The following is a 24,814-nucleotide window of genomic DNA, read 5'->3' on the forward strand; positions in this document are numbered from 1 at the left end:
CTGCTCTCTCTGACAGTGTTTATGGAGCTGTGTTTTGTGGTGAGTGTGGTCTCTCAGTCGTCCCCGAGGCCTCGTAAAAAACAGCCTCACGGCAGGGCTTCAGCGCTGTGACCACAATACCAGAACTCACACATCTGTCGAGCAGCAGCGCACCGAGACCTCAGATTTATGTCCGCGGCCCGGCGGGACATCGGGAAGACTGGAGGTCTCTCTCTCTCCAGGTCTGGTTCTGAACTGTTATTGTGGGCTACGATTTATGATATACATCCTAAAGGTGAAAGGCAGGTTTGGGTGAGATGAACCTTTATTCAAACTCATTATAAATTTTTCAAAGAATGTATTTTTCCTCTGAAAAAAGCATAATTTGCTTATCTATTCATTCCTAATCATTTTTCTTATATGAAATAGTTGGAATGAAACCGATGATGTGCAAATAAATTGCAGTGATTGTGCATAATCGTTGGAATTTCCCTTTTGATTAATGCAACTGAAAGCTTTTCACTATCCAAAAAGCATTCATTTGAATTCATTTAAAGCATTTCAGAATGGTATTGTGAATGAGATTGGATTGGAATTTCAATGAACACTCTGAACATTTTATTGTCCTGAATCTTTCTCTCTCTCTCACACACACACACACTTTCAGCTCGGCGATGATGGCTAACACAAGCCGTTTAAACAATCGCCCCAATCCCCCCTTATCTTCAGGAGTTATGGGTCTAAATCTACTCATAATACACAGCTCACTGAGGGTGTAATCCCTGGGAACATCAGAATAAATCCATGCTATATCCGCTACATGCAGACTTGCGGTCAGAGCCAAGGCCATTATGGTGGTGACTGAGGAAGAGGAGGAGGTGGGTTACAGTGGGCGCTAATGGGTCGTCTATGAATTCATATTAACGCCAAGCCATTAGGACACCTCCTGATACAACAGCTGTCCCAAGTTAAAAACTTTAAACCCACAATCCCTCTGCTCTCTTCCTGTCTCTCTTCTGTCCTGGATTTGTCCCAATAGAAAAAAAAAGTCTCACACAGAGACCCAGAGGCAAAGACAGAGAGAGACGGAGCCAAACGGTCACAGAGGTCGCTAAAAAAAACACAGACGGGGACAAACACGTGATGGCAATCAATTGGGCAGGGACGCAAAAAAATAAACAAAATCAAGTTGGTTTCAACTCTGATTCAAAGTCAACTGTCAGGACACATGGCTGTCTGCTGCATGGCTCGTGGCATCTGGAGAGCACTCGTGCCGGGGAAATCCTTGTCATGTTAAAACAAAAAAAAAGAAGTCAACAGCAAAGTGAGGAGGAATAAGTGGGCTTTTTAATCTTGGAGCAAAGTGAAGTGACGGGGCGATCAAATTAAAAATGCAAACTTGAACGCTCTCTCTCTCTCCCGGCCTTCTTCACAATCCCTCTATGTCTCTCTGCCCTTGTTTCCCAGGCCTGAACGAGCAGCCAACACAACCATCTCAGAGTCTGCAGGGAAGAACTGAGGCCCCTGGGCTCTTTTGGCTCCTTGCTGGACGACAGTTTCCTGGCCTGAAGGGGTCAGCGGTGGGCTGTCTGAGAAACTGGCAGCCATTGAGGCTCCAGAGGGGATATTTTTCAGGAAAGAAAAACAAAAAAAAACAGAGGAGGGGCGGGAGGGGGGTTGTGGGGGGTTTTAGTATCTTGTGGCGGGTTGGCATGAAGCGGACACTGACAGTTTCCAAATAGTGTTGTTCCTGCCAGGCCCGCTGAGCTCTTACACATTACACTACACGCAGGAAAAGACCAGAGGCACCCGAGGCCTGGTGCTATAAAGCCCCTGACAGAGCCATAAGAAAACGATAGGGTGCCTTATTTATTTAGGGTGTCGGTACTGTCATGTTTCACAAATCTCAATACTCCAAACAATTATACGCTGCAACATAGGGTTTGATTCCTGGTAGATTGTGTTTTGTTAGCTTTGTAACTTATCAGCGTTCGCTTCATTTAAAGGAGCAGCATGTAGGATTTAGTGCCACCTGGTGGTGACGTTACAGATTGCAACCAACTGAAAGCCCTCTCTCCCAAATTGTATCAATACAATATGGGTAAATAAGAGTTGAATATTTAGTTCAATGATTACCTGACCACCTATTGAGTCAGTCTGAGGTCAAGATCATGCGACTAATGAGGCAGGACAGTAAAAAAGGTCATGTGACTGCTCAGCTAACTTATATTTTTCTCTCAAACAGAAAAAACAACAAATACAGGAGCTACTGACTGTTGTTTATGCTGGCGACTGCTGCACAGCTGTGCATTTGATCACAATTGTCTAGATGCTCATAAGGCAAGCTATTATTGCTGTCATTTTATGAATGGAATTAGCAAAGTAGTTCCTGAGGAACCACACACACCAAGTGTACTTGAATAGTTTTTAGGCAGGCAGCACTGAAGAAGATTTATTTCTGAAACAGCGTGTGTGTAAAGGTTTTAAATAAGAATGTATTCATGTGGACGCAGCCTTGGGATGCTGAATGTGTTACCAGTTGGTGGTTTGATCCTATAAAGTGAAGTGTATAAAGTGAGTGACAGTGAACCTGCATGGCAGCTCGGCTGCCTTCAGTGTGTCTGTGTGTGTGAATGAGAGTCAAATTGTAAAGCACGTTGTCTGCTATGTCAGGAAGCCACTATATAAAAGAGCAGTACATTTACATAATGAAGCCATAAGTTAAATGGGGGCATTTTACTATGGTTTACTGTGGGTCAAGAGCATTACACTTAATTAATCATACCTGTGGGTGCACCCTCTGAACACAGACTGTGTATATGCTTCACTCCCACACACACACTCACTGCTTTTCCTATACAGTTGATTACATTAGTCCTTACACTGCGGTGTTCAGTTGCTGTTCGGTTTAATTTAGGCACCAAAAATTTAAATCAAAGGTCTAAACCTGCTGAACCCTTCCATCCAGCCCACACACAATATAATGTGATCTAAAGCCAAAACTACCTGCACTATACAACAAAGACACTACAATTAAAAGATCCACTGCAGGTGAAGTCAGGCTGACGTTTGTTGATGATGAAGTGGCACCTCATACACCGTGTCAGGATGGCCGAGTGGTCTAAGGCGCCAGACTCAAGGATAATCTCCTTCCACAGAGAAGGGACTTCTGGTCTCTGAATGGAGGCGTGGGTTCGAATCCCACTTCTGACACAGAACTTTAATGCAATTTCCACATTGTGGGACAAATAAAGGTTTTCTTAATCTTATGTAGGCAGTCTACCATCTGAGACGTTGTAACATTGGATGTGGTTACCTGACAGCAGGATGAGGATGATGAAGACCATCCCAGGTAGAGGCTTTGTGGATTACACTTGCTTCTAGTCCTTCAACTGATTAATAGTTGAATGCTGATTGGTTGTATGGTTGTCTCGAGCCAGACTAGGAAATGAGAAAAGCACAGATAAAGGCTACAGCATGGGCAAAAGAACAAATATGAACCAAAGCAGTTTCTTGTTGTTCGCATAGTTTTAGCTAGGATTCCATCACCATGTTCGTCTAATTTGCAAAAAACTTTTTACACTAACCTTAGGTTGTTTCTGATTTGCACAAACTTTTATGTTTGTAATGTCTGCTTTTTATGAAATACCATAATTGTCCAGTAAAAACTAGTGTAGTTTATTATTGGCAGCTTTTTAAAAGACTTTGCTTTACATTTGGACGGAAACCCGGCTACTCGGCTCATTCTGCTCCACTCGTGTGCTGCCACCTCTTTGCCTGTATTTGAAGTTAAGGTGGATTGTGATGCAGCTGACAACAACGGTTGAAGTCTGCCAAAGAGACTCCAAAATTACTACTTAGTAACCTATGTGTGACATCACTGAAGCAGTTATATAGTGTCTGTGGTGCACAAGTGTTTCTAAATCTCATCGCGATGTGAACGTGAGTCTTTGCAGTGTTTTCTTGTATTCTTTAAGAATCCTTTTGCTTGGAAGAGGTTCATGCTTAGATGTTTAAACTGTCTTCCTCTTTCCTCCTGTAATTCCTTCCACAGTGCTTATTGCTTCATCCTTTTTATTTACCTCATTTGTTTTACCTCTGTCCTTTTCCTCATTCCTGCACCGTGCCCCCCTTTTTAATCGCTGTGCCTTCTCCATAAACCCTGCTTACCCCTCGTCCTCCACTCGTTTCCTCCAGCTGTCCCCCCCTTGCTCCTTGGTATTTCCATATCCCTGAGCTGATTCCCTTGTCCCCCTCACTTGCAGCCTGTTGTATTCCCTGTCTCTCTTCTCATCCGTTTATCACTGGCCCTTGTTCTGTTAATCCCCGAGGGTTTTGTTTATTTGTGTTGGAGCTGCTTTTACAGCTTGCGACTGACCCCACCTATTTTCTCACCAGTCATTTGAACAGCAGGGCTGCTTTGCAGCTACTCCACCAATTAACATACCATTAGCATAATATTTGCATGTGTGCATTAGGGTGTTGATGGGGAGAGAAAATAACAGTTTTACAGGGATTTTTTTTTCATGTCTCAAAAAAATATATATTTCATGAAATGACGTTAAAGCGCCCACAGGCTTCTTTATCTCGCTTTGATTTTGCTGCTCTGCAAACATCATGTTTTCAAGTTTACTGTGAAAAGTTATGTGTCCCACCTACACGCTGACATCTGATGAGCACTCCAAGCATTTCTGTTCCTCTGATTTATGTCACGATTATTTCAAACTGTTACATAAATGTCAATATATCTGTCATTTTGGTGGTAAACAGGTAGGAGAACCACGACATTAATTATTAGGATAATCTGTCAGATTGCTTGTGGTTGAGGTCAAAGGTTAAGACGAGGGTTAAATTGTGGTGCAACACACAGGAAGTCTTATAAATGAAAGGAGAAATCATTGAGAGAATGACAACACATTCTAAAGCTCCAGCATTGAGGGGAGAATTCAGACGGAGACAGACCGGGGTGAAAGTAGGCCAGCTGCCGCCGATGCAGCCGGTAAGTGTTTTTATGTGAGAGTGGCGGTTGAGCAGAGGGGCGACGTGTCAGCGGCGTTCAGCCAGTTTTTTTCCCCCCTAGTCTTGATCGGGGATCAGCCCCGCGGGCCTGGCTGTTCCGCCGCGTGCCACGCCTGTCCCTCACATGCCGCATGCTCTCCGATCTGTCACATTAAGGCCGTCGCTCAAAAACGCTGATTGTTTTTGTTTGCCTGACGCCACGCCGATTTCCTCCGCTCACTGAGACCTGACATCAGAAAGCGGATGGTGAGGTCACACCGACGTATCTGCCCCATCATTGGCCGCACTTCCCTCAGGAAGTCCCTGATGCTTGTGTTTGAAGACACACATGTGATGACATGCTAATCCCAGTGTTAAACTCTTCACACTTAAAATAAAGTAACCAAGTGGCCATCTGCCAAAATGATTAAAAAACATATATTTAATATACCATATGCTCACAAATCTATATTTTATTTTGCATCTCAGCATCGTTTTACTTTATTTTTACAGTTTAAGTGCAGGCACTTTCTGATATGGGATTATTTTATGGACTCTTAATGCATCAGCCGCCTAATATTAATGGCCAGGCACACAGCCTCTTCTCTTATTTCACATCACTGATGAAATATTGAGGGAAAAAAACGCAGCTTACTCGCTGAAATCATTTTTTATGATACTTTCATGATTGCCTGTTTTAATGATGCTGCAGTTTGCATATACATTAGTGTGTTAGACTGGGGATTAGTGGGGCTGCCAGGATCAAAGATGAAAGAAGAAGAAACAGTGGTAGGAGATAAACACACATTTGTGGTAATATCTGGGTTCAGTGTGGGAAATGTGGTTTTATAAAGATTTTTAAACAGTTTCTCTTGATTTGACTCTATTTGACACTCACAGATGTAAAATAATGGCTAAAATACTACATTAGTCCACTTGTCTTGTACAGTGTTCTAGTCCTGCATTGTGTGCAGTGTAAATGTAGTTATATATAATATCTAGCAGGCCTGTTGGCCCTGGCTGCTGTGCTGCACTCAGCTCTCTAGCTGCTCTTGTCTCTGTATAATCCTCCTCCTCATGAATACATTAACGCCGGAGCCTTAAACTCAGCTTAGCTGGCGGCTCAGCGTCACAGCACATCCTATTACCGACTTTAAATCATTAATGTGACATCGTTTTCACTCAATTTCCAAACACCCACGGTGGAAAAAAGTGCATATTCTACCAAGCTGGTGCAGACAGAGGGCCCCCGCTCACACTCACAGGCCTCTAAGTTCACCTACTGGTTTGCACAAGTTAGTCAAATGTAAATATGTGCCTTTTGTAAATGTGGATTGTGATGGAAACAAATGTGGTTTAAGCTGAGCCAGGACACCTGAGGGTGTGAGTGTGTGTATGTGCTTCCTCCAGCATCTCATGTACTGCTGACAATAAAAGAAAAATCCCCTCTCTGCTCTTCAACTATTCACACATAAACCTTTTCTCAGGTTTTTACCTCCAGGCTGCCTCTGAAAAATTCACAACGCCCAGAGAACGCTTCACTTACCGCAGGAGTTGTGGGTCTGCCCCTCATCAAAAAGGGAACGCGGAGCTGTGCTAATTAGCAGTAAAATCATCTCCTCCGAGTGCATTTGGCTGTTTTTACGCGCGGCGATGAGTCGTCGGACATATGGACACAGACGCGCAGGGACAGCGTTTTAATGCGTGCGCTGAGTGGTGTTTTGTGTTTTTAACCCTTTAAAAGCCTGGACATCATCAAATAAAGATTTCTTTTAAAATGGTGATTTTTTTTCCAACCACATTTCATCACTCACCCTCCTCACCCACCCTCCTCTTCCTCCTTTTCCCCCGCGAGTCCCTTGTTGTGCGTAATTAGGTGATCAGGTTGTTAACGGGCCGTGATTCTTCTCCACGCCTCCCAGCTGGCCCTCTGATTGGAGGGGCAAGAAGGTGGACTTGGTATAATTAACACGTTGTTATGGAGATGATTGAATCGTTTGGCTACACATGCCTCACAATTGTGTCACCAAAAACAAACAAACAAACAAACAAACAAAAACAAACTTACATATCACCTTTATTAGTGTTACTGCATGTTGTGGAGGAAAAAGAAGGACCAGCACAAGTTTTTACTGAACACATTGCTGTCTTTATTAGAGCCTTGTCTGGCAGTAATACTGAAAAAAGTGAACTTAGAACAGATGGTGGTGGGAGCCCACGGCTTTTTTTCCTGTTTTTCTTTATTTCTTTTATATTTTTCTTCATTTTTTTGTGAGAGTGCTGTGACTCTTGCTTTTCTGTGGCATGGATAACATCAATAAAAGAGACAGTAGGGAGAAGAAAAAAGAAATATACAACTTATATTACACTGTGTTATGAACAAAATATAAATCTATAACTCTATGTTATATTTACATAATTATCTTTCTTGATTTTTCAAGTTGAGATGGTTAAGATATTTTTTTTGTTTACTTGTAATAATTCTGACTTTGTTTTGAGCTCCACTCATGACTTTGATTGTCTTAAATAATATCATTTTCATTGTCTTGATATGGGGACAGACCTTGCCAGCAGGGATGATTGACGTCTTAATGCCCCACCCAAAAAAATACAAAAAAATAAAATGGATCCAATCCTCTCTCCAGCATTGGGTTACACAATGGTGACTATACAGCAAAAATGAGGACCCAGAAGCTCATAATGTGGCAAAAACATCTATAAGCCAAGAATGATTGTGTATGTGAGGGGGGGGGGAATCACTATGTGACGGCACACCTGAAACAGTGTAGTCATGGCTCCTGTTGCACTGCGTGGAGCTAAAACAAAGCAAAGGGCTCCTGATGAGAAGATACTGTAAGATCACACACACACACACACACACACACACACACAGTGGAACACCCTCTGTGGATTCATGGTAAACACTGATTTCCTATGATTAAAAAATAAATCACTGCTATCACAAAAACATAATGTATGTACAGGAAACAGAAAGGACAGCATAGGATTTGTTTGGTCATGATAATCTCTTCATTTTTCAGGGTGTTAGTGCATGTGTGTGTGTGTGTGGATCCAAGGTGTTCCACTGTGTCTGGGTGAGGTGGGCCAAACTAGTTAAACAGATGGGTGGAGTTGGTGGTGAGGAAGGGGCGGCGGGGTCTCTTTGTTCACAGAAAAAAGGTGATTTAAAAAAAAAAAAAACACATGAGAGGAACCTTCACATTATACATTATGATAATCATTACAAATAAAATAATAATAACAATAGAAAACCATGTTCTTCTTTTTCCTCTGACTGCACAGAGTCTGAGTGCTTCTTAGAAATGGGTTTGGACGTGAGAGAAGCTGCAGAGGAAGAAGAGGAGGAGGAGGGAGGCCACTGTGCTCACCCACCATGGGATTAATACAAAAACAGCGAGAAAGGAAGGGAACAAAAAAAACTTTTGTTTAGATCTAAATACCTACCAGCTAAATAGAATAATGTTTCATTGACTGTCATAGTTTCATATGGTCATAAAAACCCAATAAAGAGGAGAAAAATAAATTATACTGTACATAACTTACTAAACTTAGGAAACGCTGACCATCCTTATAATTATTGTTAATAATATTATTAGACTAGAGGCAGTTTGAAGAGAAATAATAAAATACAGTATTCAAATACAAACAGAAACACTGAGTGGCTGACTTCACCTCAGCTCCGCCCACAGCAGGACGACGTTTATTGGAGGGGGCGGGAAAACACTGAAAGGGACAATTGTCTGTGTGTGTGTGTGGTAAAGTAAACAACACACACACACACACACACACACCGCCCTGGATGGATCAAGAAGAAGAAGAAAACTGGTGGATTGTCTCACAACACAGTGCTTTCTGCTCCGTGACGCCAGAAAGGGGGAGAGAGAGAGACTCCCCCATTCTCTCCACCTCACCTTCACCCCCTCATGAAATCCCACTCAGAAAGGTGGGACAGTCCGCTGCTGCGCCGGGCTGGTCAGTCCTTGCTGGACCGTCCCACTGGATTTCAAACAAGGAGGCAAGGGCAGAGAGGGAGGAGAAGGGAGTCGGTCACAAAAACACAAGAAAGAGAAAAAAGATGGGGAAGGTCGAAAGGGGGGAGGAACCGCTGACAGCACACTGCGAGGTCAAAGAAAAGATATCTTTTTGTTAAAAATAAACGTCTTGATGTCTTTCAGGTGCTTTACAACAAAAGGGGAAAAAAGAAAAGTCTCTTTTCTCTATTATTATTCAAACTTGTAGCACAAAAACAACAAATCACATTCACAAGCCACTTATTGGCACCGTGTACCTGAGTGAGAATATTATAGAACCAAAGAACAAAAAAAGCTGTTTTTTAAAAGTGTCTCTTGATAATAAACAGGTCCACCATCTTAAAGTGTCATCTGTTGGCCTTTGACAGGTCCACTGCTTCCATGTCATTTTAAAATGTCTGCTTGTCTACAAACGGGACTAAAAGGTTGCTTTCTGAGATTGATCTTTTAAGTTCTCCTCAGTCGTGGCATTACACTCAAACTCTTGCAGTAGTACTTGGATTATTCCTCAGCGAGCTTCAGAGCCGGCTCGGTCGTCTCTTTTTCCTCCAGTTTGTGTAACAGTCAGTGTGAGTGACAGGTCCTGTGCTTCAGTTGATTGATCAGATGCTGGTATCAGGACTCCACTGGCTCTGTTTAAAGAGTCCATGTTGGTCAGGAGAGGAGGGACGGGAGGGAAGGTGGCAAAGTTTTTTAAAATTGTGAAATTGGTTCGAAAGGTGATTGGCAAAGTTATCTTCCTGATTGGTGGGATTTGTTAGATTGACCAGCGGTGATTGGCTTTAAAAGAAGGCGGCTATGACACCGCCCTATTGGGTGATGTGGTTTTCATTGTCGCTGGCGTAGTCGGCCTCTTCGTCCTCATAGTCGAAGTCGTCGTACACGTCACCATTGCTGTCGTCTAACCGTAGCTCCTCCTCCTTGATTCGCGGCTCATCCCCCTTCAGGCCGGTTATGTGGGCGGTCTGGTGGTGGTTGCCGTTGGGCTCGGGGCTGCTGGACATGCTTGAGTGCTCTGAGGGCATCTGGGGGGAGGGCATCCCCGCCATGGACAAGGCGCCTGGGTACACCACGCCGGCAGAGGACAAGGGCAGCTGGCCCTGCTGCCTGTGAGGACACAGAGAAATATATGTCAATACAGGTTCACATTTTACACAATTTCATTGTCAACACTGAAATTGTGGTTTCACCTGTTTAGTCTGGTGAGACATTAAAGGAATATTTCTACATTCTGGGACAACACGTGATTAATACCTTCTCTATATAACTCCGTAGCTAGCTTAACTTGACCTGAGCTCTTCCTACAAAATCAGTTAAACTTTGTGTGTTTTCTTTTGTCTCAGAAGGTATATTTGCTTATGAGAGTTTAGTTTAGTTTTTCTGCTTTGCTATCTTAATCACCCCACAAGTACCGTACATATATTTGTGATGCAACCTCCTGTGGGGACCCTGAGCCACCTATTGGGAACCACTGCTATTGAGCTTTAACTAAAAAAAAAGACAATGTTTTATCCCTAACAAATTAAAAACATGTTTTTGTTTTATATTTTTGGATGAAAAATGTGAGAAATGTGAAGTAAAATATATTTTATTAAGGATCCAAATAGTATATAACATTAAATGTGTCTCTTAAATCCCTCCCTCTGTTGTGCACTGTGTGACTGCCCTCACCCCACACTAAAGTACTGTCTCATCTCCTGCCTGCGGGACCTCATGATGGCCTTGTACTCGCCGATGCGCAGCTTCTTCCCGTCCACCAGGCAGGTGCGTTTGGGCCGCGGCTTGTACTTGTAGTCCGGGTATTTCTCCAGATGCTGCTTGCTGAGGCGAGCCTGCTCCTCGTAGTAGGGCTGCTTCTCCAGGTTGGTCATGGCTTTCCAGCGTGAGCCTGCAGGGAGACGGGAGCGTGAGTGTTTGTGTCATTAGTGACGGAGTGTGTGATTTAAATAATTGCATTTTAAGGAACACACACACACACACAGATATTGTTTTCACCCGGATGTAAAAGACAGCAAAAAGGAGGTTAATGAGGAGAGCAGCGGGGATGACAGGTACACATCTCAGCTAATGAGGGCTTCACTTAACCTGCTGTCATCTCTCAGCTCATAGATTTGTAGTATCAGTCCCCCTGCATGTGTGTGTGGGTGTAATCTTGAGCCTGTCTTCCCATGTGTGTTTCATATCTGGTCTGAATTTGCACTTGACTACTGTATGTTTAATGGGTAAAAGCTGTCAGCACTTGGCTGTTCTCTCTCTCTATCTTTCTCTGCGATCTGTTAGCAATCGAGAGAGAGAGAGAGAGAGAGAGAGAGAGGGGAGGCTTATTAAAACCAGATTTCCCTGTGTTATAAAACGCTTAGGAGCTCTTTAAAATGTCAGGGCCGATCCCGGCGGTCTGGGGGAAATGTCAGGCGGCCTCGCGCTGCTTGTTTAATGCATAATGAATTATATCATCATTTGTCGGGAGCTGTGCTCTCCCCAGCCATTCATTAACAGGCGCTTACACAATGCCACCGCTCGTAAGGAAACTGCTATTAGTGTGTGTGTTTGTGGGATCCACAGAACAGGAATCTTACCAAGGATCTTGCTGATGTTGGAGTTGTGCATGTCGGGGAAGGCCTGGAGAATCTTCCGCCTCTCGTCCTTAGCCCAGACCATGAAGGCGTTCATCGGGCGTTTGATGTGCGGCTCGTTGCTGCTCCGGCCCCGAGACTCCCGGAATATTCTGGACTCGGACACGCTGGGAGAGCCTGAGGATGGAGCAGAGATTAAAAAGTTTGTCCTCATTGGTTCTTCCTTATTGGTTCTCTACTTAAGTTAAATAAACTACAAAAAAAATAACTGTTCTGTTCATATTCATACTTTCTTTAAATCACACACACACTATTTCTCACCTAAATGACTGCATGTGTGTGTGTCCCTACCGTCAGAGTCTCCACTCATGGTGAAGTCCAGCATGGCATGGCTGAACTTGTCCTCCGCCTGCTGCTTCAGCTGTTGACTCAGACTCTCCAAGGCAGCTTTGTCCTAAACAACACAAACAGTTCACAGTTGCGGTCGGTCACTGTCTGAGTCACAGGCTGTGAATATATGAATGAATGGAACCTGTAGTGATGCTGAGACGTTTCCCTTTGACACCCAAACATCCCATAACTGACTTTGAGAGTATTTCTAGACTAGAAGTGCGATAAATCAACTTTTTAATGCTGTGAATATGTAATAATAGATGAATATAAAATAATGCAAATCTGTTTATAAGAAAATGACAAGATCAGGAATAAATAAAACTATTATTCTATGAAATTCGGCTAAAAGGGAGTTTGTGGAAATGCTAATGCCACTTTCAAATTGTTTGAGTGCTGCATGTCTGTGTGCTTGAACACACATCTGCGTGTATGTGCGAGAATGCTGATTACATTCAGCCCTATTTGGATGTTTACTGTTTAGCGCTCATACTGGATATTATATGCGTTTGTGTGTGTGTGTGTGTGTGACTCCTGGCAGCCACCTGCGAGAGTGGAGTGCTGCGGCTTGCCTCTCTCTTGCAGGGGCCCCCGAGGGTCGACGCATTAGAGAGAGAGAGAGCAGCGTGGACGAGAGCGAGGCCACGCCGCACGGCCCCCTGGGTATTTATTACAACCAATAAAAGGCTGATTTACTGAGCATTTACATGCTTAATGCAAGCAGCCGGCACACTGCGCTAGGACTTGACTGCACACACACACACACGTATGCCGCAGTGCACCCGAGCCAACGTTTTACAGTTTAATTATACGATTAGGAGCGCTACCCAAAACACTGTCGTCTTCTAAAACAACCTTCCAAAAAGTGTCCCTCTCCATTTACATGTGACCCTGGTGAGCAGGCTGGCTGCATAGAGGGAGGGCAGAATCATAATGAAATGCATTTTCTCTGTTTTTAGTCCAATAGAGTTTAATTGTTAGACATAATTTCCCCCCTAGATTGGAATAAATAGACAGAGAGGGGGAATAAAAGCCACACACATGTTTTTAGAAGCCATTTAAAACTATTTTATTTTGAAATTCTGTTTTTAAATGCACAATAATCTGCCAATAGATTAGACTGATTTAGTCACTTTGTATGTAAAAGAAGAAATATTTGAGGAATTTTGCTAATGAAGCACAAATGAAAGCCTCATTCAAACCTCGTTTAAACTGTGTTCAGGCACAAAACATGCTTCATAGTTTTAGATTTATTTAAGATTAAATGTGCAGTTTCAAATGGTGTGTGTGTGTGTGTGTGTGAGCCAGAGATGGTGATGAGCGTGGAGACAGAGTGGATGACAGCCTAGTCTGACATTAAGCCCCAGTACATTACATGAGAAAAGTGGATTGAATGGCTGACACTGGAGCCAAGACACAAAGTATTGACAAAACTAATCCTCCGAGTGTGTCACAGATGACACTGTTGTAAAGAGCTCGGTCGGCTTCACGCTTGCGCCTGCAGCACAAAGCCAAAAGGCTAAGGAGCGTGTGTGAGGAGAAGCAGATTTTCCATCAGAAATACAAAACATCTACAATTTTTGGATAAAAATGGTCCCAATAATGACAATAATAATGTACATGCTCCTCCATTACAACAAGTTTTGCAGAAATGACACAAAAAATCCCAACGGAAACACTTTATCAGCTCAATTTGATAATTTCTTATGAAATTAATCACACAAATGTAACAAAAGAATGAAAATATATCGCAATAAAATTGTTAAGTGTAATAGTGTATCTCATTAAATCATTAAACAACCTGTAAAACATCTTATTTTACATAAAATGTATATAATCCACAGCATATTTATCTACATATGTTCAATAAACCTGGTTTGACTGCACGGATCAGTGTGTGTGTGACTGCAGAGACAGATAGAGCTGTTGAATGTCAGCAGTGCAGATGCTTCAAGCACAGTTTCTGTGTGTGTGTGTGTGTGTGCACCAGCTGACTCCCGATGTGTTTAACAAATAACCACAATTTAGCCACGCTGCCGAGGAGCCGGCGCCGTCATTTCACATTACCGTCTCCTTGACGCTCCGCTCTGCCACATACACACGCAGCCCTGCAGTGCGCCTTACAGACACACTCATTACCTCCGAGATGCCTCTGGTTTTTACCTTATCTGGCCCTGTTTAGCTTCAACACATTTCAGCGAGTGCATTGTACACCGATTTACCTCCTACATAGTGCGGCAGGGATGGCATATGGCAAGACAAATTATTACACACTGACAATGAGACGCTGCAGCTTGTGATGACTTGGGTGGATGTTTAGGATCAGTTAATGTTTTTGCTAAGATAAAACAAGCTAAATTGTATTTATTTATAAGGGAATATGCATATTTGTCAGTGGGAATTCTTTTGTATATTGTGGGATCTATAGCATCATTTCTGTGAACTCTGTCGTTTTGAATTGAGGCCGTAGCACACGTCGTGACCATAACATCTCATGAAAACAACACACTGCTTGCTTGTGGCAAACACTGCTGCATGCTACTGAGTGAGGTCGCAGATTTAGATGCCATTTGTTGTTAACTTCAAGAATAAATAGTGAACAAAATAAACTTTTTGGAAAGGCACTTTTCACACAAAGACAGAGAATCCAGTTTACCTTGTCGGAGCCGTTGTTGAGGCCGAGGTTGCTGACGGCGGCCACCTTTGCATCCAGCACCTGCTGCTCTCTCTTCAGCTGCTCCTTCATCTGTCGGGCCTCGGCGAAGGCTTTGGTCACCGCCTCGTGGTCGTTCAGGTAGGCTGTTGAAGACAGCGTTGACAACAAGTCTGCTGATACGCAGATGGAGACACAGAGAGAGGACAGGTCAGTTGATATGGACATTTATAAGTCTCACAAATACAGAATGTGTGTGAGTAAATGTGTGTATGTGTGTTTATATTTGGGAGCCCGGCAGGAGGTTTTCATCCAGAATAAATCCTCTCCTGAACCATGATGTAAAGACATTAACATACACTTGATGAGGGGAGAATGCCAGGGCATCAGTGTGTGTCTCTTACACACACACACACACATTGACCACTTGGCTGCCCAGCAGGGCATGTGAGTCAGGGGGGGCCCTAGCTAGTATTGCTGCGAGCTTTCCACCACCTCCCCACCTGCTCCCCACCTCACACACACAGATTTACCAAACACAGACACTCTTTCAAGACCTGAACATCTCCTTTAAATCACATTAAAATACACACACGCACACATCCAACGGCTCTGTCTCTTTTCATCTGAACCACTGCAGTTGTACTTTGAAGAGAGGTGGCCAGATGACTCCTATTACAGCTAAAAAGTCCTGCTAATTTCCCCAGTTGAGAACATCTGCTCTGCCAGCCAGCAAAGATCAGATCTCCCCGCTCCTCCTCGCCGCCTATTATTCTTATTATTTCTGCAGCTTAGTTGCCGATGAGGAATCTGAAGCATCTGCTCTGGCCGCTTGTATGTGTGTGTGTGTGAGAGTTTGTGTGTACTATCGCCCCTCTCTATCAGTCGGGTTAGTTCTTAACAAAGAGCCGCGGCTGGCTTATGAGGCCTTTATCTGCGCTAATCCGCACCGCTAATGCCATCTCAGGCCAGATTACCAGCTTCAGATTGGTAATGACAGAGCTGTGAACTCTTTCAGAAGTCATAACCGGAAAATCTGGATGTGAGAGGGGCCAAAAAAAAAAGAAAAAAGAAGAGGGTGGGGGGTGGTGAGGAAGGCAAAGGCAGAGGGGTTGAGAGAGGACAAGATGGGAGAGAGAGGGCGATGGAATCGGGTGGCAGTCAATTTTAATCTGGAGTCAAAAAGAGAGGGAGGGGACAGCTAGATATTCTCGCTTAAACTGACAGCAGTGCCAGGCATCCAAAAGTGAATGTGACCCAGATGGGGGGGGGGGTATTTCTCACTCTCTCTCTCTCTTTTTTGCTCTAATCACACAAGTTTTTTTTCCTAAAATCTCTACAGACATTTTCAACCACAAAAAAAAAAAAACTGGCAGGGAGGTCAGGGGAGGAGGGATGGGGTGGGGGGAGAGCAGCAGTGTTTTATGACAAGGGACAAAGACAAATGTGTGATCGTAGTAGAAGTTACAGGCGCTGACAGCCCTTCAGTTTGAGACGAGAGGACGGATGGATGGAGGGACGTGATGAAGTTGGAGCAAAGAAACACGCCTGCAGGTTGAAAGGTGCACTGAGGAGAAGTTATCAGAGAAAGAAACACTTTTCTTTGGACCGAAACTACAGCGAGTTACAGTTAGAGATGCACCTTTTACACACTTTTATCCTTAGTTTAAACTACAAAATGCTCATGTTTTTATACTTCACAAATAACTTATTGAAAAAAAAATTCAAGCTTTAAGTTAAAAGAACAGTAAGTGTAAAGTGTAGTGTGAAAAAAAAATATAGCTTCTTTTCTACTTTTTTAAACATTCAGAGAGCACATTTGCATAAAATCTGTGTAAATACTTAGACCACTGTTCTGTCAGTTCAAATAATCTGAATGTATAATCTGCGCCTCCCTCCCACAGACTCTCTTTCTACAATCAAAACGACCTCCTCTGGACCCGGTTCCACTTTTTTTTGCCCTTTCTGTCCCCTTGCAATAACAAACACAACCGGTGACCGTGAGTGGCAACAGATGGGACCCTGCGACGACACAACCCGGATCCGACACACAACATAATGCAGCAGGGATCACATACACACAAACTTTAAACACTGTAATCCATTTTTCTGAACAAAAAACATCTGGGACTGAAAATCCACTAATCTGATATTAAATCCACCGATTTGTTGAAAAACAGTGAGATTAGTCAGGAAGTCAGAAAAACTGTCTTTGGCACATAGGAGGAGGAGGTGGGATTGTGTTTCTACTTGTGTATATATATATATATATATATATATATATATATATATATATATATATATAGTATATATATGTGTGTGTGTGTGTGTGAGGCTTTGTGAGTGTGTGCTGTCATTGTGTCATTAATGCTGGGTGTTTGCGCTGTCCTGGCTCATGTAAGAGGCTTGTCTAATCTCATTGGTGATACCTCCTGTCTGTCATGCACTCCTCTCTTTATTATTCCCCCGCTTCATTGCTCAGTAAAAAAAAAGTGCTAATCCCTATCTCCTCTCTCTCCTCCCTCCCTCTCTCCCTTCTTCCCTACACTCCTATGTCTCTTTCAGTCACTAATAAACACATAACAATGAAGCAGCCCGTGGGCAAATAGCGTCACGGCAGAAAAACACAAACACACTAATTATAGCTTGTTACATATGTGTAATATTTGAACTATCAGTGTTGCGTGAAAAATGGATTAAGAGTACAAAATAGTGATTCATTTATGTCATATTTTATGTACGTGTGCATATGGCCGGATATGATTATGGCACTGGCACTAGCAACAATGGCACCGCTGCGAGAAAAGCACTATTCTTATCGTAGCCACTACCAACGAAGCCATTATTGCGATGTTCATTCATCACTATATCACTATAGGAACAATTTCGAACTGTAGCAACATATATGGTGTTCATGTGCAGACACATTTATTGCGTGTGGATTTAAAGGAGTTTCGTGGTGTTTTTTTGTTCAAAATTAGGCTTTATGGATGGATACATGAGTCCACTTACCTATTGAGCTGACTCTGGTTGGTGGCCCTCCAATGCTGGAGGGGGCGACGCTGTGCTTCATGGATCCCGCAGCGCCCAGCTTGGTGGCGACAGCAGCAGCAGCAGCAGGGACCTGTGGGGAAGTTGGGGGGGAGTTGGGTGACTTGCTCTCGGATGCCTTAGGCTTGGCCGACAGGTTCAGTGGCTGTGCACCCTCACTGTCCTGCAAAAACCAAAACAGCACAGTTTCGCCTGCTGTGACCAAACCGTGAGGGAATTTGGAAGCGGGACCGAAAAAAAAAAAAAAAAACCAAATGGAGGCGTTTGACACGTGCTAATTAAAATTAAAACAGGCGCCCATGCACAGCAATCTGACGCAAGTCCGGCGGGATGGATGACAAAAAGGTGCATGCCACTGCCCCATCTCCAAACAACTTGTGATAAGCAACAAAAACAAAAACACATTCTGGTGCAAACCACTGACACTCACATGCAAAATAATCAACTTTCACAGTAACGTCAGCCTTCATGCACATGCAGGCTCCATGCAGTATAAACGCTGCCTCTTGACAGTGACAAGAGCAGCAACCAAACACCTTGAAATCCAAACTACAGTGGAGGCCTCCCTCTGTCTGTGACAAAGAATAACACCTCCCTCACACTGTCTTTAGAGCTGTGAGAGTCTAAAGACATTGCCGCATCTCAGTGTATCAAACAGACAGCAGAACAGAGGACTGTCTGTCACTATAATGTGCTCTATTAGAAACAGGGGTCCTGAATGAGGAAGTGTGTGGAGAGAGCCACACATCCAAGTGATCAATACAGCTGTGTTTTTTAGGTAATTAAATTCAATGATTCCCTTTATATCACTGTATTACAATCAGTCAGCAGTTAAGTAAATGGGCATGTGGACCACCACATGATGCCAGGGGCCGTTATCACGTTAAGCGCCATGGCAACATCACCCCTGCCGATGACCTAATCCAATCAGACGGGGAACCTTAGAGGGTCACATGGCAGGAAGGGAGGAATTAGATCACAGAGGGGCCAGATGTACACAGGCCACTCTGTGTAATTAAAACTCCACAATTAAAAGTCAGACACAACATGAAGCTTAGACAATAGTAGCACAGCTTATTTTGTATTGAGTGTGTATTAAATAAAAGGTGTAGCCAAATTTACACCTCACAACAGAACAGGATAGAGACATTATTTGTCTTTATATTCTGGTCATTAGTCTAATTGCTGCTTAAGCGGAGTAGAAACCAGCATACAGTGGGATCCAAAAAAGGGAGAAAGTATTGTGTGTGTGTGTGTGGTATATTCACTCATTAAGGACGACTTTCCCTGATTCCCACTCCTTGAGTCGTACTAAGCCTTATGAGCCCCTCACAACTCAATTAAGCCCTTCCAATTAAGCCCCTACATGTGTACGTGCCCATGTGTGTGTGTGTGTGTGTGTGTTTGAGAATGTGTGTGATCGGCAGTTTGTGTGCGATGAGGCCTAACCGGATTGTCCTTCATTAGAGGGGGTCTTTCTAAATAGACGGAGGACCCCCAAAGATGCCTTCAGTGAGACAATGGGCCGGAGAAGAAGAGGAGAGAAAGGAGAAAACTGAGCGGGATCTTCTCAATCCTGACCCATATTATGGTGGGCTTTGGCTGGGAACGGGTTTGAATATTTATTACAAATAGATAATGCCTCCGCCTCTTGTACAGTGGATGGGGGAGTTTCCTCTTCACGCCAAGCCAAATCCTGCGGTGGGAAGGTGGCCAACCTGCATTATGCCAGTGTGGAGGAATTAGTTTAGACAGTGATGCTGAGAGGCTTGGACCGACTTGTTTATGTGTGTGTGTATGTGTGTCATTGCGAGACATTGTTCAACAAGCTCTAAATCTCATGACGTGTGTGTCTGCGTGCGTGTGAGGCCTCTAAAGCCTCTGAAAGGCTTGGAATCTTGAATTAATACAATTGCTTTTGTGTCTCTCTTGGCTGATGAAACAGTCTCCAGCTTTGAGACTGAAAACATGCAGAGTGACAGCGAGAGCCAGAGGGACAGTGAGAGAGAGAGAGATAGAGAGAGAGAGAGGAAGCAGAAGGGGAGAGATAATGCGTCTGAGTGTGTGTGTGTGTGGGCTGTATTTCACTTCTGTGGATGCCGACATGTGAAAGCGACATCAGGGTTCTGCATCTTATCAGGGGAGCTGATGGTTCAATTAACAGGACAAGTGTGTGTGTGTCTCTGCCGTTTATCCCAGTCAGGTCTCCTGTGTGTGCATGTGTGTTTGTTTGTAGGTGTGTGTGTGTGTGCACACTATGGCCAGACCAAGACCCTTGAAATGCAACTTTCTCCTCTCCCCCTCCTCTCCTTCGAGCCAGTGACTGTTTGAAATGAATTATATTGTCATATCAAATTCTGTTAGACAGCAGACGACACAGAGTAGGCAGATATGACACCGTTACTTGTGTGGCACAGATTCAAACCAACTCCTCGAGTATGAGGAGTTTTGTATTTGAACAGAACGTGATGTTTTTTTTTTTGTTTTTGTTTTATTTATTTTTAATTCGAGCTTCCACACTGTCTGTCAGATTGAATGATTTAATGTGCTGTAGCTTCTGGATTGACATAGGCTGTCAAGTTTTAGATGTACTTTAAAACACACATTGATACATTTTTTTAAAGTGCACAGATTTGTGGTATCAGTCTTCTGATCCAAGCAATAAAGCTATTGTTAAATACCTGTAGTGTTGATTTGTATGGGTCCTAATTAGAAATACTATCAACAAATACTGGCCTTTAAATGAAATATCGGCAAGATATCTGCCGACATATTGACACTGACTGTGTTCTCAGTGGACGTGTCAAAACGTCAGTATGTCAGTGAGAGTGTAACAGGGACAAGTATGTCTGTGAGAGAAAGATGTTAATGTGTCTATATCAATATTAGTGTTGAAGAATATTGGCTAAGATCCAGTATCGTGCATCCCTAGTCATGATCTGTAAAATGTCAAATACGCTACTTTTGGCCTGTGTGTGTGATGCATGTCAGCAGACAGGCTACATATGGTGCACAATTTAAAAAACACACTATTGTATGGGTCTGTATGCATGCCTGCCTACATCTGCAGACTCACTCTTGCATATAAGAATGAAGGTTGCAGTGATTTCAGTGTGTGTGTGTGTGTGTGTGTGTGTGTGGTTTCTAGTTGGTGTCTTGTACTATACCTGTGTGTGTGTGTGTATGTGTGCATTTTTGAAAGTGTGTGTGTCCATGTCTCACCCGAGGGTAAAGCACTTAAGCGGTGTGTGCCTGAGTCCAAACAGCTGTGAGCAGAGGCAGGCAGTGGACCTCTAAATGACTAGAGACCTGAGACAGAGCCCACAGGGGGAGCACACCTCTGAAATATACATGTCACTCGACCAGAGAGAGTGTAGGAGGAATGAGTGAGGAAGCCTGATTGAAAAAAGAAGAAGAAAGCCGAGGATTTGTCTAATGTTTATCTACACCTCTGTGGTCAATCGGCCATTTTGGCTCCACAGGTGGTCCATGTTGGTCCACTCCCCAGTCGGTCACTCCCGCTGGACTGGGGAGGCCATTATGACTCCCCACTTTTGCTCCTCCACAGGCCATGGCACTCCATATATATGATAATAAGATGTGTGTGACAGTCAGGGCGCGTGTGTGTGTGATGGAGCTGCTGGACAAGGAAGCAAGGGTCAACCACAAGCCTGCACCAGGAGCTAGTCCAAACAGTGTGTGTGTGTGTGTACCGAAGGAACAAAGTGAGAGACAAAGAGTGATGAAGAGGAAAGTTTGGAAACTTTGAAAAGTTGAGCACAATCTGGATTATTATTTTTAAACTCTGTGGGACTTGTTATTAGTGTTTCTATGTGTGTGTGTGTTTTTGTGTTTTTGTGTGTGTTGAGGTCATAGGGTGGCCAGAGGATACCAGTAGGCATGGGGTTACACCGTATGTGGGTGTGTATGTTTTCCCCATAGCCAAGCAGATATTCATAGAATTCCACTTGGATGGACACAAGGCTTCTCCTCGCCCCTATTGGGCAGCCAGCCGAGAAAACCACAAAACACATCCTGAAAAAATTTACTGCTGGAGTGTTGTGATAAAGTTTGAAGAGGTGGCTGCAAGGTTGGTCTGGGAGTGAGTTGTGTGCGCATCAGTATGAGGAGCTGGTTGCTGCTCGGGACACTTGTGAAGCAATAAAAGCTTGAGGACACATTTTCAGCTCATGCACTGCAGTAAAACACAAACTTGTAGACATTCACACAGAACGCAGGACACAGTTACAGAAATCAGGCTGCACTTAAGGCTTTGTACCCAAAAATGAGTGTTTAGAAGGATAAATAACAATTTTTTGTACACTCCTGTGTGTAAATGGGTTAATGTTTATGGCAGCCTTGTTAGCCAGGTACACATGCACACACACAGGTTGCCTTTACCTTGGTCTTGTTTGGTGGCGGGGAGCTGCGTCCCTTGTCGCTTTGTGAGTGTGTGTTGCTGGGTGGCGAGTGCGTGCCCAGGTTGGCTTGAGGTGGAAGGCTGCCGCCGTGCTGCTTGGCTCCAGGGGAAACCTGCATGGCGGCCAGCTGAGCAGCGTACAACTGCTGCAAGGTCAGGGAGACAGGTAGAGAGGACAAGAGTTAGGTCGGGTGGTGGGTTAGGAGGAGGGGGAGGCAGGAACAAGAAGAATGGCAGAGGGTAAGAGACAGAGGAGAAGGAGGAGGAAAAAAAGGAGAAGAAAGGGATGACATGAATAAATGAATACTCGAGAGCGCACACAAAAAAAGGAGAAGTCTGCTAAAATGCTCTGGAAGAAGAAGCCATTAGTGGCCTGGCCTCTGTTTATGTGACAGAGAGAGATAGAGAGGGACATCTTCACTGTCAACTGCCTCCTCCCCACCTCCTCCTCACCCCATGGGAGAAGCGCTAACAGCCTCTCTGACAAGCCCAGAGATGGCCATGTCCCCTCCAGGTGCATCGTGGGAGAAAAGGCAAACATTCCGGCTATCGAGGTCACGCCGGAGAGCCCGGCTCTTGCTCAAGGTGAAAAAAAGTGATGATGGAGGAGGAAAAAGAGAGAGAGAGAGAGAGATTTGTGAATGCCAGATGGGACATGCCAGAAGTGTCTTGTGTCCCTGTGATGTTTTCAGTACAAGAAACAAAAGCGCACACGAGGGCCATAAAACAAAACAAAGATAAATTGGTTCAATAACTGCTGAGCGGAAACAAAACAACTGTTTTCCCTACTCTTATTTATGTATTTAATTAATTTCCAATTAAATAAAAGCATTATGGTGTGAGCAGCTATGGTGTGAACATACTCTGGGATATTTATGCAATACCATTGTATCACACAAAACAGTCTCTGGCTAGTATTTCCACGGGAACAGACACAGCATAATATTCACAACTTGGAAGGAGATTCAATATTCATAAACGAAATCATCCTGCAAAGCTCAATTACTTTCATGTGGGCTAATACAAATCTCCAAGATGCTGTTTTGTGTTTCTCAGAATTGTCATCCCCTCCTCTGAAGAGAAGCAGAACGGTTGTTTTTGCGAAGAATTAACTGATGTGTGTGTGTTTTTGAATACTTATAATTGTTATTATTTATTTCTGGTGGAATATTTTTCTGGAAGAAGACCCATCCTTTTTTTCTTTTTTTTTTTTGAGTTTAACTTCCGTCCTTCTGTTGGTGCTTGGCTGCCGGCCACCGGCGTCAAACAAAGGCTGGTTTATGCAAATGGACAAGGAAGAGATGCTGTCACTGCTATTTCTCTCTCTCTCTCCCTGTCTGTTTATACCTCCCTCTATCTCTCTTGACAGCCACATTAGCTCCTGCTATCTCAAATAAAGACATTTATGTCTTTTTGTACAAACAAGGGAAGAAGCGTTCAAACTGGCAGCACACACAAAGACTTTTTTTTTTGTTGGAAGAATCTCATATTTGAATGTGAAATAATCTCTGCCTGACTGTCACTCACATGTGCTGACAATAATATTCACTCTGCCCTGAAGAAGTGTTTCTATTATAGTGTGTTCTTTTATTGAATTCTCAAGTTTTTATTTCATTCTAAAACCAGATACTTGTCATTCCACATTGTATCTTGAGACGTTGAGTAACTTTATCTTTGCTTGCTTTCAGAAGGGCTGAATTGTTAAACTGAGGTTATGAAGGGAAAAATCATTTAACTCTATTTTTACACATGTGTGTGTTTCTTTTGCCAGTAAAAGTTCCATGTTTTGTTTAAAGCTGGGCTCAGAGTGTCAGCATCTGTTGCTGATAATTGAGTTGTATTCGTAAACAGAGAACCAGCTCGCTGAGATCAGATCAGCTCGCTCATTTCTCTTCAATTAGCTGTACTGTAGCTCCTGGACAGGAGGGGTGGTGGTGGTGGAGGGGGGATTGGTAGAGGAGGTGCATCCAAGCATGAACACCCCACCCTCCCACTAGTCAAACCTCTCCCCCAGCAAGTGGACCACAGGCGGTGTGTGTGTGTGTATGTTTGCATGCACGCATCTGTGTGTGTGTGTGTGTGTGTGCATGCACGCCTCTGTGTGTGTGTGTGTGTTATTGCTCGCCGGCCCATTGAGCAGGCTTTGAGTGACAGGAGCTGGCCTTGTAATGGAACTCAATTCACTCCACAAATAAAGAGGCCTTTGAACCACTGGTCCGAATATGGCAGGACACACACACACACACACACACACACACACACACACACACACTACAGAGGGCAGAGGCACTGTGGAGCGCGCCCAGAGCATCGCCACAACGACATGCATGTCAACAAACAGGAAGTGACAGCGCAAAGCCCCCTGGGGTGACTGGAGGAGCGAACACACACAGACACACACACAAACACAGTGAGTGGACAGGGGGGGGGGGGGGGCATGCAATCGTAGTTGTGGGATGAGACTAAGGAATTTGAAATGTCACTCACTAGCCAGGCATACTGCTGAGCTGTGTGTGTCCCCTAATGTGAGACTGTCTGCATGTGTGGATGAGCGGTGGTCAGTGTGCGATTGTCACATGACACCGGTTTGTGCACACTTGCATGTGTGCATGTGGGTCTAAGCCCTATTGACAAGAGGTGAAAAGGTGAGACTATTTGTGTTCTCTAAATGTGGATATGGGCTGATTGCTTGGTATTC

At 43.8% G+C, this 24,814-nt stretch overlaps 1 protein-coding gene and 1 non-coding gene across 8 annotated transcripts in view; one reads left to right on the forward strand and one right to left on the reverse strand.

Annotated features, from left to right (window-relative positions):
* Nucleotides 1–3,081: 3,081 nt before the first annotated feature.
* On the forward strand, nucleotides 3,082–3,192 carry trnal-caa (transfer RNA leucine (anticodon CAA)). Its single transcript has 2 exons — nucleotides 3,082–3,119; nucleotides 3,147–3,192. It is a non-coding gene; the product is annotated as a tRNA-Leu (tRNA).
* Nucleotides 3,193–7,129: 3,937 nt separating this feature from the next.
* Nucleotides 7,130–24,814, reverse strand: part of sox5 (SRY-box transcription factor 5) — a 76,787-nt gene continuing 59,102 nt past the window's right edge. For 3 of the 7 annotated variants that reach the window (XM_028398969.1, XM_028398962.1, XM_028398945.1), the window contains 7 exons: nucleotides 22,098–22,262; nucleotides 17,658–17,859; nucleotides 14,649–14,821; nucleotides 11,954–12,056; nucleotides 11,606–11,779; nucleotides 10,701–10,917; nucleotides 7,130–10,136 (listed from right to left, as the gene is read on the reverse strand). In XM_028398969.1, coding sequence (XP_028254770.1) covers nucleotides 9,839–10,136; nucleotides 10,701–10,917; nucleotides 11,606–11,779; nucleotides 11,954–12,056; nucleotides 14,649–14,821; nucleotides 17,658–17,859; nucleotides 22,098–22,262 — 1,332 coding nt within the window. In that variant the 3' untranslated portion in view covers nucleotides 7,130–9,838. The remainder of the gene's footprint in view (nucleotides 10,137–10,700; nucleotides 10,918–11,605; nucleotides 11,780–11,953; nucleotides 12,057–14,648; nucleotides 14,822–17,657; nucleotides 17,860–22,097; nucleotides 22,263–24,814) is intronic. The other 4 variants (XM_028398984.1, XM_028398976.1, XM_028398953.1 and 1 more) reach the window with 4 other exon arrangements.

This window comes from Parambassis ranga, chromosome 2 (genome assembly GCF_900634625.1).
Source record: "Parambassis ranga chromosome 2, fParRan2.1, whole genome shotgun sequence".
Taxonomy (NCBI): Eukaryota; Metazoa; Chordata; class Actinopteri; family Ambassidae; genus Parambassis; species Parambassis ranga.